At 52.6% G+C, this 13,470-nt stretch overlaps 1 protein-coding gene across 7 annotated transcripts in view; it reads right to left on the bottom strand.

Annotated features, from left to right (window-relative positions):
- The window catches only part of Atp11a (ATPase phospholipid transporting 11A), a 111,270-nt gene extending 98,997 nt beyond the window's left edge, over nucleotides 1-12,273 (bottom strand). For all 7 annotated transcript variants that reach the window (XM_036209340.1, XM_036209341.1, XM_036209342.1 and 4 more), the window contains exon 1: nucleotides 11,944-12,273. In XM_036209340.1, coding sequence (XP_036065233.1) covers nucleotides 11,944-11,982 — 39 coding nt within the window. In that variant the 5' untranslated portion in view covers nucleotides 11,983-12,273. The remainder of the gene's footprint in view (nucleotides 1-11,943) is intronic.
- Nucleotides 12,274-13,470: the final 1,197 nt, after the last annotated feature.

Genomic DNA, 13,470 nt, shown 5'->3' with positions numbered 1-13,470 from the left:
TTGAGCACTGAATATTTAACTGTTAAGGCACTTCCTCCTCCCATGGAGGGAGGAGGTCACAGATGGGGGGGTTGTGTGTGTGAGAGAGAAACAAGCCCACTCAGACCCTCCCCTGCTCCAGTGGAGCCTAATTTCTGTGGAAAGCAGTTTCTTGTCTTGGCCTTGGTTCACACTTTGCATAAATACCATGTGCCTTGGGGCAGCACATGACATCTCTAGGCATGGGCTTCAGTGTCAAAGCTGGGTGGCATTACTCCTTAAGACAGACTCTTCTCAGCTGCCCATGCCTCTCACCAGCTGCAACACCAGGCAGAGTGGCCTCTACACACTGACTTGGCAGCACAGTAGAGCTGGCCCTGTGGTGTAGGTGTGGGCAAACCAACCGGAGGACATAACAGGAGACTCGGCCCTGCCCCTTACTGCTTATTCCATAGGGTGAGCTGGCCAGGGCAGCACTGGAGAGCTCACCCTGCTGTTGATGACGAAGGAGAGCTGGTGGGCTGACCAACCCAGCAACCACCCAGACCAGAACCAGAGCTGTGAGTTGGCCCATCCCACCATCCACCCCATTTATGATCTGCTGGAGCACGTGGAGGGGTTGGTTCCGCAGATCCAAAGTTACAGGATCTCCATGACATAGGACATCAACAGGACATCCAAGGAGTCCCAGTGAGGGTCCAGCATTGATGATGTAGCAAAAATCAGAGACCTCAAACCAGACCAACGACTCAATGCAATGAACACTTGCCAGTAACAATATATGGACTAAAGGACTACATGACTTACTTTGTCACACTACAGCTTCCACAACAAGGTTTTTCTTTTCTTTCAATCTTGCTTTATCCTGGGGGTGGGGTGGAGTTGCAAGGGTGGAGGGTGGATGGGAAGGGAGGGGGAGATGAGTTGGATCGAGATACATGATACAAAATCCAAAAAGAATCAATAAAAAAGTTCAATTTGGAAAAAAAAAAAAAAAGGCAAACTCTCCTGCTTCATTTTCAGTCAAATGGTTTTAAAGTCTCTAGAATTCACAACCAGGGAGGCCTGGCGACGCCCGCCTGGAAGGAGAGCCATGACTGATGATGGTTTCTGATATCACAGTCTCCAAATGACAGACCATGAGACTCTGGTTCTTTAAACACCCTAAAAGGACTAGCTTGGAGACTTACAGCTGTGGTGTGCAGCTGTGTTACGATGGTACCAGAGACAGCTGTGCAGACAGCAGAGCCCCAGTCAACTCCTGCACTTCCTGCCCACCTACCTAAATTTGCCCCAGGAAAAAGTCAGCCTGAAGATGAGAGAGGTAGGAAGCCCACTTAGTAGAGCCACGGCTCGGTCCTCACTAAGCAGGCAGGCCCAATCCACTTTGTGACGTAACTAGCAACATCTGTCTGGTCAATAAGCCAGATGCTGGGCATCTGGACCCAAACAAGGTGTTACATTACTGCCTTATCTTAACTCCCTCTGCCCTGCCAGACCCTCAGAAGAGAGATCAAGTCATCAGATCACGTGTAATAGTGGGAGATTCATCTATTTCACTATTAAAAACAAAAATAACAACAACAAAAACCCACTAAGTCTATTCTATGCCATTTTCCCAGATTTTGTAGAAAGCGCTATAATTTATTTGGTAATACAGAAAGGAAACAAAGCGTCTGTTTTGAAATTCACTTCCTCTCTGAAAAGGATCTAAACAGAGCCTCCTAAACCATATACTACTTTAGGCTGAACTCTATTCCCAAGTTCAGGTGCCGAAGCCCTTGTACTATGAAACCATATAGGCTGGTAACAAAGCCCCGAGGATGGTCTTAATCTAGGAAGACCAGCCTCTCTTTTGATCAGATGGGGACATCAGAACCCAGCCCTGCCGAGAGCCCAGCCTCCAGACCCAAGGAATACTTCCTGCTAAGGTGGGCAGTGTACGGAGGTGTGGATGGCACCCACTCCAGTGTTGCACATAAGCTGTTGGGTAACAACAGAGCCACTTACGCTAACAGAGTTAGCAAGAGGCATCCCTCCGGGCAACACCTCAGACACAGCTGGCTTCCCTCTCTTACCCACCCTTGGCACTGGTACACTCAGCCATCTAACTCAGATGCCCATCTGCTGCAGTTTCAGAAACTCCAGCTGCTAATCTCACCTGATGAGACACTAGCAAGAGCCTAAAACAGAGATAGATAGTCATCCGCTACATAAACTCCTGAGACCTCCATGCAAACCTGCAGCCTGCCCGCTCTGGCTTCACCTAGAGGGGACAAATTTAGTTAGCTGACAACAGTGAGGAGACACGGGCAGCCAGAAGACATCTGTAAAGACAGGTCACACCCTCAAAGGCCAAGGGGCTGGGAGCCTTGCTTGGCATGGGATAGGGACAGGGGTCCCAGACACGGGGTCCTCCCTGAGTGAGTAGGAGACTCTTCACAGGGATGGAAGCAGCCAGGGCAGTGAGGGCTCTTCAGGCCTCAGATGTCATTTTTACATAATGTTTGATGCACTTCAGAGAGAGGCGGCTTCCAAGGCTTCTCATCACAGATACAAAGTGTTGACACATATCAGCGCATGGATGGCAGGCCACATCAGCAGTTGGCCAGGGCCCAAACACAAACAGGGTACAGGCCACGTGGAAGCAGCGGCACACGGCAGGCTCCTCAGCCAGGGAAATGCTAGCATGCACCTCAGTCATGAGGGCAGCTCCACTCTGTCCTCAGCCCAAGTCAGCTGCTGCTCCCTTCATGCCCGCGGCAGCTCTCAGCAGTCTGCTCTGGAGTTTCTTTCTTGGACTTTTCTGTCAAGTAGCAGGAGGCGGGGTCTGCCTGCCTTATGACTCTCTGTCTCTATGCTGTGTTGTGTAAAACAAATACCAGCCAGAATGTTCCTCAGGCACTTGTGTACACCACCAAGCCACACACATGTGATTTCAGAGGTACATTGTGTGACCAGCACCATGGGGTTCCCAGGGTAAGACAGGCCCCATCAGGGGACAGGATACAAGGAGGCAGGAGCAGAACACAGCCATGACAATGGGGGTCAGGCCACCCTAAACCTCACGTGCCTACTCAGCAGACTGCAGTAGGCTAGTGCCCTCAGGAGCCAGGACACCCAATCCCTCCTCTAATGCTGCTGGGGGCGCATGGGGAGGTGACTTCTCCAACAAGGTAATGGGATCTACCATGAATCTGCAGCATGGCCAGCGGTCCCTGTGTGGTCACATGCACCTCTCGGCAAGGTTGCGGGCAAGGACCACAATGCTCTGGGCCCACTCTCCACCTAAGAGAGGGCCACCTAACTAACTTGCCAAACTGAGGCACTTGTATGACAGGGATGTTGTGGACGATTATTAACTATCTTAGGACAACATGCCTGTGCCAGGGCCGTGCTGGGTAAAGTAGGTATATGACCTCATAGAAGGCCCATGCACCTGGAAGCACCCCATTACAGAATACAGACCCAGTATTCTTGTGAAGAGCACAATGCTCCTTCCTGGGGGGGAGGGGGTGCTCACAAGACAGCAGATGAGGGTCCCCTCTCCTAGTAGAGTTGCTGTGGCCCCAGATCCATCTAGCCACATCTCTCTCACCTGGGCCCTATTCTCCTTTCTCTGGGATTGGCACGGTGGGGTGGGAGGCCACGGACAATGCCACCATCCCCAGGCTGTACTCTCACAGCGTTGTGGAATGCCTAACCCACTGGCTTTCGATCAAGTACAGTTTTCATAGAACAAATCTTCTCTTAAAAAAATCTTTTCTTTAGCTTCCAACTAGAAAATAAAAGTAACTTCCATTCCCTTTTCAAGTTGAGGAATAAATTCTTTATGACACGCACATACACTCTGGCGAGCCACACTCTGCTGGCACTTTACAGTGAGTATCTATCTGATCCTCAGATCCATACCCTCAGGGAAGCAGCTGCACCTACCATCTGCCTCTTCTTCACTCACCCCCACCCCACCTCCACCCCTCCACCCTCCTCTCCCCAGGGAGACAGAGTGACTTCAATGGACACCTGGGACAACTGAGAACCACAGAGAATGTGACTCATACACAGAGCTACAGGGCTAGGACTCACCAGGTGAGTGAGGTCAAGACTTGCAGGGGCATAGTGCCTCTTGCCAGTAACACCTTTCTCCATGAAAATTGTCTGTGCCTGGAACACAGACTGGGCCAGGCACAGAGGTTCCCAGCACTCCTAGGAGGCTAAGGAAGGATTTCAAAGCCAGCCTGGGCTACATGGGCCAACTCTAGCTTTAAAAAGAAAAACTTTTTAACTGGATAGGGCCATGTGTGGTAGTGTATGCCTTTAACTCCAGCACTAAGGAGGCAGAGGCTGATGGATCTCTGTGAGTTCATGAGGCCAGCCTGGTCTACACAGTGAGTTCCAGGTTATCTAGGGCTACATAGTGAGACCCTGTCTCAACAAGAAACACTTAGGTTGGGTCAGACTCTCACTGGACTCCAGCCCCAAGTGCTAATATTCCTTTGGATACTCTGAGCCACAACTAATACCAAATAAGATAGGCACCATGCCATCTTCTGGCAGTATGGGTCACTCTAGAAATGTGCCCCCTCCTCTAACCTGGCTTGCATCCTGGGAACAAAGCGCATCCCCAAAAGCTGCATGGCTCAGCCCCAGGAAGATAGCTCATTCCCCAGTAGCATAGTCGGCCATAGCTTGGTTCATCTCAATGTCCAATGTGCATGAACCTCCCAATATAAATCCCAAGAAGGGGTCCGGTTCTGACACCCACGAAATTAAATACAGAGACAGAAGAGGCATGTAAAATAGAGAATCAGGAGGGTCAGAATGTGGTTACTATGGCTGTAGAACAGGAATTTGAAAATACAAATTCTTCTGAATTACCTGTGTCTTAGAGGACTCAGTATGTTTCTGAGCGGGAGTTTGCCACTAACAATTCTTGTATGTGGACTCAGAGGAAGAAGCAGTCACCTATTACTCATAAACGCCAACTGGTTCCTGCTCCACTTTTAAAATGCTGAGGAACAGCGAAGGGGCTGACAGTGGAGAAAGTAGCTAACGGGCAGAGAGCTCACATGCCAGGTCCACCAGGAGCCCAGGTCACCGAGGTCAAGTGCTGTCCACTGACTTCCACACCTCCTTCCTCTTCAGGAGGTGCAGTGGGAGGCCCTTCCCTGCTTCAGGTACAGCACTAAAGCTTGAGAGAGTGAGCACACAGGTTTTCATGTACACACAGAGAGGGGGGAGGGAGAGGGGGGGTGGAGGAGAGGGAGAGTGGGGGCAGGGAGAGAGAGCGAGTATCAGGCGAAGCACAATAAGAACCTGAAAAGCAGCGTGTAAACTGCTTTACCCTCATTACATGGGGGCCCAAACCAGAAAGGCCTGAATCCTTATCAGTGGGTGAGAGACAGGTCACATGCCAGAGACAGGCCAGGCAGCTCGGAACAGCCCGCGCCAGCACTGGCAGTCCTAAACAGCTGTTCTCTCCAGCAGCAGAGCCCCAGGGAAAAGGATCCACCAGTATTCTGGAAAAGTCAGAAAGTGTGGATGTTAGCAGCCACTCACCCATCTTGAAGTATTGGCAAGAAATTCAACTACTGTTCCAGCTACTGAGTAGCCAACCCAAACCAGCACCAATCAACAACCTGACCTAGGACTGGTTCCTGCAAGAAGACACAGAACTTGGAAATCCCTTCCACGGGGTCACAGAGTTAACTCTTGAGAATCAACAACTTAAACTCCTCAGAGACCTTCAGAGCTTTGCTCTGGAAATCAGGGTCTGTGGAGGGCACTGCCGCTGTTCCCCCAGGCCCTAAGAACTGACAGAAGAAAAGAGGAACCAGTCCCAAGAGCTCAGTTCTGACAGAGCCAGTGGGGCTAGCAGCAGCCCCGGGAAGGCACCTACGAAAGACACAGGGACATCATCAGAGGCAGGAAGGCACAGAGCTTAGAGGCTTGGCTGCAGGGCGAGAAGCCTTCAGAGTCCAGTCCATCCCACATTGCCGAGAGCTAAGGAAACAGGATCTAGAAGTTGGCCAAAGTGCCGACCAAGACTTAAAGACTTGAGTGCTCCAGTGCTTGGTGATACCGTGGTGCTCCCTTCAGAACTGCCCAGCAGCACTTCCTCCAAGCACAGTTAAGATGACAGAGTCACCCATCAGAGGTCCGGAGCAGCAGTGTGTACAGGATCCCTGGCACGGACAGGAGGGTTATCCCCTCCCCAGATAAGGGAGTAACAGAGAGAAGGGGCGTCTGAGGCCAGGATCCTAGCAGGAGGAGAAAAGTCCACACGTGTCCGAGTGTACACAGGCCCCCACAGCCTCTGCACTAGCCTTTTCCTCCACCGGACACACTACCCAGTCCAGACCCAGTCAGTCCCTAGGTCCTCAGGATGCTGCCCAACCAGGTCTATTAAACCAATGTTATGGTCTGGATACAAAACACCCTCCTGCGAAAGGCTCATGGCTTGGCCCCCAGCTGCTAGAGTCAATCATCAAGAGGTAACTGGACGGTGAGGACTCAGACCTGATCAATGGATTAATAGTGATGAATTCATAAATGGACGGGTCACTGGAAGTTGCTGGAAGGAACATTGGTGGAGAAACTGGGGGACTGGGAGTTTGCCCTGGAGAGACAAAGACACCCCTTGTCTCTGGGACCCCATTTTCTCTCCCGTCTCCACCTCTCTCCCCCCACACCCACTTCCTTTCTGGCTGCCCACCAGGAAGTAAACAAGTCCCTCTGATCTTCCATCTAACCCCGCCATTATGTTCAGCACACCTTGCCTGGTCTGAAACGACGAGCCAAAAATATATTTCTCCTTTCAACTGTTATCTGTGATGCCGAAAAAAGAACACATCTGACCACTAACACTCGCTGACGTTCAGCTTGCCTCCCATTCTGAGGTGGCTACCCAAGCATGGGGATTGCCATCTGACTAAGGTCATGTAAACCACACACGGAGGTGGAAAAGACCCTGGGAAGAGCACCCCAGGGGCAAGACAAAGACAAGGTGGAAGGAAAGTCTGGTCAGCTTTAATAGTCAGCCATTAAGATAAAGGGTAGACAGTCAAAGACATGACTCCATGCCATGGGGCCGATGATGTCACCTGAACAGGAAGAGGGTGGATGGGGAGTACAAGCCCCAGGTCTGGTCTCTATCAAAACAGGATCTGCTGCCCCAAACCAGGGAGGCAGGCCAGGACAGAAACAGCAGGGCTGTGGGCTCTGCAGAGGGGTGTGCCGTCTGCTCTCTTCTCAGACATCTAGGCAGGTTGTCAGCTGCTCCATGAAGAGGGAGAGCAGAAGTCCACTCAGAAGCGATGCAGCATGGACTCATGGTGTCCAATCCATTCTGGCCCACTCATGGAGCATGAACCGTGTGCGATGTCCTAGACAGTGCAGGCACCAGGGAGTGGGCACAAGGGCCGGCCTTGTTTTCAGAGGAGGAAACAGACTGAAGAAGCTAACCAGCAGCCCAAGTTACAGGCGGAGGCAGAGACAGATGTGAGTGAGGATCCAGGAAGACTGATGCCTAACCTCCAAAGCTCTGCATCGACCCTGAGTTTCTCAGCCATCAGCATCCCAGTAGAGCAAAAATAGTACCTATTCAATCTTGTATTTCCAGTGCTGTAAAAAATGGCTTTCTATTGATTCCTATTACAAATAAATAGCACTCTTACCTGCGTTTAACTTGGTGAAAAGAACATCTGTAAGTCTGAGATATAGGCATCTCACCCACCCTGTTTGTGTCAAGCACAGGGCACAGGCACCCAGTAACAACTTGTATGTTCGGTTTGGAACACATCTGCAGACAGAATTCCTGGGTAGTGAGGCACCACACGAGCCTGTTAGTAGTCATGCCATCTCAGCTAATGGTAAACTGAGGACAGTGCTCCTGTTTCTAGAAACTTAACTGGCTGTAATGATACAATCCTCTTTCCCCGTGGTCATTAAATTCAGTCCTCAGCATGAAATAAAAGCATCGGAGGCTCGTATGTCCTAATGAGCAGGGACATTCAATAGGGCTCCACAGAACAGTGGGCAAGATTCAAGGCAAGGAATGGAACATAAAGGTTAAATACACAGCTGGGGTGACTGCTCAGAAATGTCCAATCAGAACACACCAGAGCCTGAAGACAGGCAGGCGCTGGACAAGCTTGTCTAGCTGCCCCTTGTATGTTAATTATAAACTTTACAAATCCATCCTATAGATAGTTACCACCACCACCACCATGCTGGAGACAGCCCATGCATTAGCCTGGGGTTTTATGCCTAAGGAAACACTTACTTCAAATACCAGAAGGGCCCTGGTGGTTAAGTGGTTTCACTTTGTGTCCGGGAATACGGACTCTGGGGACTGAACAGGAAGGCCTGGATCCTTAGAGTGGCGAGTCCAGTGAGTTAAGTCTCTTAGACCAGGCAAGCTCATAGTGTACCCTGATGTCTGTGATAAAAATGAAGAGCCCGAGCACAGCGGCGCACACCTTTAATTCCAGTACTCAGGGGGCAGATGCAGGCAGATCTCTGAGTTTGAAGCTAGCCTGGTCTATGTACTGATTCCAGGACAGCCAAAGCTACATAGTAACACTCTCCCTCAAAAAAGAAGAGGAAGAGGAAGAGGAAGAATAGGTAGTAGTAGTAGGTGATACATATGCATGCTTACAAATGTCTAGACTTTGGGGGAAGTACAGAGTAAGTGCTTGAAGTCCTCAGGAACCAAAGCCATCTTTTTCTAATATATAAAAAGATGAGAGGAGGCTCAGCAGTTAAGAGAACTGGCTGCTCTTCCAGAGGTGTGATCTGCAGTCCCCGCTCATAATGGTCAACTCAAATCCCACCCCCAGGTGATCCTCTTCTGACCTCTGCAGGCATCGGACATGAACGTGGTGTACTTACATACATGCAGGCAAGGAGGCCACGCACATAAAATACAAGGAAAATTTAAATCAGTGGGACATGGTGCTGCAGGCCTATAATCCCAGCTACCCTTGAGGCTGAGGCAGGATGACCGTAAGCTTGAGATCTGCCTGGATACAAAGTGAGTTCAAGGCCAGCCTGAGCAACTTAGGGAGATCCTGTCTCAGAAAGCAAAAAGACCTGGGGCCATAACTCAGGGGTAGAGCACTTGCCTAGCATACAGACAGTCCTACGTTCAATTGCTAAATATCACCAATGAAGGAAGGAAGGAAGGGAGGAAGGAAGGAAGGAAGGAAGGAAGGAAGGAAGGAAGGAAGGAAGGCCGGCCTTCAGGTTTTCCCAAGTTTTCCATCTTGGACAAAGTGTGTTACGTGCAAAGCAAATTCTGGGAGGCAGAGGCTCACAGAAGCTTCGGTAAGGCCTAAAAACTAATAAACCTAATCACTCAGACATAAACAAAATAAAGCTCCTGACCTACAGAAATATGAGAGGAAAATCAAATCCCCTCTGCATGAACCAGGCAAGGCCAGAGGGAGAGGACCTTTGTGAGGAGCATGGCCTCAGAAGCTCTGTTCCTGGGTGCCAGGCAACAGTACTCCACACCTTGCTTCAATTTATTAAGTCATATCCACCACCAATTCTTCCCTCCCACTGCCTCAGGGAAGCCCTGGGGATGGCGCGGGGGGGGGGGGGATCCAACCAATACGCCCCCCCCCTTTTAAAGTTTAAAGGGCTTGGGGCCAGGTGGCCAATGCCTTTAATCCCAGCACTGAGGAGTCAAAGGCAAGCAGATCTCTGTGAGTTCAGGACTAGCCTGGTCTACACAGTGACATCCTGGACAACCAGAGGCACACAGTGAGAGTCACTCAAAGTTTTGGAAGAGTATTCAAGCACTCAGCTAACTAACCCTGGCAGCCCAGGGCCTGGGAAACCTGAGCAGTCTGTGTGGTGGTAAACTTGCTGAGCCTCTCCTCGGACCCAGGTCCCAGTCTGAGCCCTTTTCTGGACTAAGACACTGAATCCGCACAAGAACTGCAAGGTGTTACTGTCCTATGGCAAAAGCGCCTAAGCAGCACACGAGGCCACCTGTCCCAGGTACTCTGCAGCACACGGAAGGCCTCCTCAAGCTGCTTCCAGAAGGCTCTGCTGCTTCCTGTCAAAGGGGCCACACTCCCCACCTCACACACCTAAAGGAAGTGTCACTAATTCCACATACGCTCTTTAAGATGTTTAAGATACGTGGTGTGCCGGGCGGTGGTGGCACACGCCTTTAATCCCAGCGCTTGGAGGCAGACAGAGCCAGGTGGATCTCTGTGAGTTCAAGGCCAGCCTGATCTAGAGTTCCAGGAAAAGCGCAAAGCTACACAGAGGAAAAAAAAAAAAAAAAAAAAGATGTTTAAGATACATGGTGTGACTCAGACTGCACACTGGCACGGAGGCTACCTCACGGTGCAAAAGCTGTGCACCTCCACACGGCCATGCAATTGTTCCAGTGTACAGCAATGTATACCAGCCTCGCCTAGACAAGAGTTCTCTTTCATCTACCTGCCTTTACTCACTGCCGGGAACTGACCCAGGACAAAATACCTATGACAGTGTTTTCCAAGCACTGACGACTCCATCTTTAGCAACCTCGGGCCTCAGAGGGAGCTGTGGTGCTTTTACCATCTCAGGAATTCTGACTGTGAGGAGAGGAAGGAGCGATGGAGGAGGCTCAGTTCTGTAGAGTAAGTTGCGTAATCCATGAGATGAGAATAGGCAGTCTCTTTTTTTTCCCTCTTACAAAAGAAACTATAATCTCACACATCTTGGAAGATAACCATATTATAAGAAAAATCAAACTGTGTCTGGAAAAAGTCAAATTAATTTCATGACTTAGACTCGAGTTTAAAATCATAGATATGAGTAGCTGTGTCCAGGAATATGGTAGAGGAGTCAAGAGAACACGTGGAGAGAATAATATAATAATAAAAATGAATAACATACCAGGTGCATTATCAAATAACTAACTGAAGAGTGGGAAAGTTCGTTAAGGAGTATCTACCTGCTAGACAGAAAATGCCACTTCAGAGGAAAAACAGCAAGAGAGAAAGAAACTAACCTGAAATTTTACCTAGATTGAGGAATGTAAGGCAGCGAGGGCCTGCCCGGGGGCCATACGGAAGTAAAAGACAGCACCCGACAGCACCTACTTGGGACCCCGGGAGGCTAGCACGCCCACTGCGAGTCTCCACTGGGAACAAGACCACCCCTCCACCTTTCACTTTCCACGGGTGTGTGTGTGTGTGTGTGTGTGTGTGTGTGTGTGTGTGTGTGTGTGTGTGTGTAAATTCAGTTCCTAGTCTCATTCTTTTCTTACTGGAAGGTCAAAGTTGGAAGGGAATTAACTGGAAAAAACACAGTGGGTACATTCCCCCTCAGGGAAAAAAACCCACATCTAAGGCCAAGTGTCCGGCTCAGAGAAAGCCAGAAAGAGCCGGCTCGGGTCGATCCTCCGTACCCGGGCGCTCCTCAAACCTGTGACCACCCGGCGCCAGCTGCCGGACAATCGGTCCTTGTGCCAGCGCCGGGGAAGACGCGCCGTCCCGGGGCAGATTCTCTCTTTTCTGTACACACCCCTTCGCTCCGTCCTGACCCATGGCTGCCACCTCCCTGGTCTCCCCTGGTGAGGCACGCTCCGTCACTGCCCGAGCAGTGGCATCTAGGCGGACCGGGAACTGCGCACTCGGACCTGGCCGGCTACTTTCGGAGACGGCAAACTTCACTTCTGACTCCCCGCTTACCCGCAGCCCTGTGCCCATCTCCCAGTCGGTCCCTGTTCCCCGCGCGGGCCCGCCCCGCTAAAACTGAGCGCGACCCCCGGGGATGGATGTCCCTTAACCCCCGGGATCGCCAGGGCTGCAACTGCCTTCCCCGGATGGGCCTGGCCGAGCGCAGGTGAAGGGCGGCGCGGACCCCTTCGGCGGGACGTTCCCGGCCTGGACCCCGATCCCGATCCCTATCAGCCCCGGCCTGGGCCCCAGCCCTAGCCCCGCTCGCCACTCCACTCACGTATCTGCGCACGAGCGTCCTCAATAGGCTGCAGTCCATGGTGGCCGCTCCGGGCTCTGCGAGCCCCGCGGGCTGCAGGCGCTAATGCAGCCGCCCCCCGCCCGGTCACGGCCTGGGCGGCGCGGGGGGCGGCCGCGGCCCCTCCGCGCTCATGCCCCGCCGCCCGGCGGTCTAAGGGACGCGGCTCGCGCGCAAGGCGGGCTCGGAGGAGGCGGCCCGCGCCCCGCGCTGCTCCCGTCGGGCCGGCGCGGCCTGCGCTCGCTCGCTGCTCCGCGTCCGCTCCTCCCGCGGCCGCCGCGCCTCTGGAGCCGGCTCTGCCCCGCTGCGCCCCGCGCGTCACGGGCGCGTGTGAGCATGCGCGCGCCGCAGCCCCCGCCCCGGCCCCGCGCGCGCGCCGCGACTCCCTAGCGCGCGCCGCCGCCCTGTTGCTTCCGCCTCCCCGCGGGGCGGGAGGGCGCTGTCGCCGCCCCCGTGTGGCTCGTCGGGTGCGGGTTCCCCATCTCCCTTGGCTCACTCCTGTTCTGGAAAGGAAGCCTGCCTGTGAGCCCGGGGCCCGATGGCGGGTGCGGTGGGCCTGAGCCCCCCCCCCCCCAGCCTGTGGGTCATGCCTCCCGCCTTGGCGTGGACAGAAGGCGCAGGATCCTCAGGTGGCTGCAGGGTGCAGACACCACCACCCCTTTTAGGACTTCCTCCCTTGGAGACCCAACTAAACAAGTCCTGATTCGGCTCAGGACTACTTCTACCTGCTGCTGGGGCCCTGTCTCGGGTCCTCCATCCAGACCCAGGCCTCTGGGTTTTGCCTGGTGATCCAGTCCCCAGTCAAGTGCTTCCTGTTACTAGCTTTCAGCTAAATAGCACCTCTAGCACCCCCAGTTCCAGGTGTGAAGCCTGCACAAGGTTCCTTACCTCCGGGTCCTCCTAACCTAGCTAGTGTTTACTGGTTCCACATCCCTTGCTTTTGCTTCAGCTAACCGTAGAACCCGATGGGGACTAAGGATCTGCAGTGGCCGATCAGGAGCTTAGAAATGTATTTAGGACCATTCTGACAGGGTGTTGGGGAGATCTGGTACTGCTACAGTTCGGACTAAACACAGATGACCACGGACCAGTTCCAGTAACTAAGCAGAAAGACCCTCTGAGCCACCAGCTCGATGTTTCCCACTTTCCACCCCATCTCCCCATGGCCCTCTGCCCTGTTCTTCACCTGGGTTCCACACCCGTGTCTCACCACACAGCACCCGCTGCAGACACTGAGCCAGTCTCTGCGAACGTTTCTCTCCGGCCTTCCTGGACTTGCCATGAGCCTGGTGGTGTGGGAAGGCAGCTGTCACTGGTAGCTAGGTGTGAACTCTCAGGACGGCAGGCCCCTGTGCCTGGGGACTAATGGCTGGCCCTGCACCTGGTGGTTCTGTGGCCATGACTGCATGCTCATGTGTCCCTGGTGATACTATCTAATTTCTACCATGAATCGGTACTGCTAGGATAAACTGTAGGCTTCTGGTGGCATACAATTGGAATGGGTGAGCC

The sequence above is a fragment of the Onychomys torridus genome, chromosome 17 (genome assembly GCF_903995425.1).
Source record: "Onychomys torridus chromosome 17, mOncTor1.1, whole genome shotgun sequence".
Lineage (NCBI taxonomy): Eukaryota > Metazoa > Chordata > Mammalia > Rodentia > Cricetidae > Onychomys > Onychomys torridus.
This window is presented reverse-complemented; position numbering and strand designations above follow the sequence as displayed.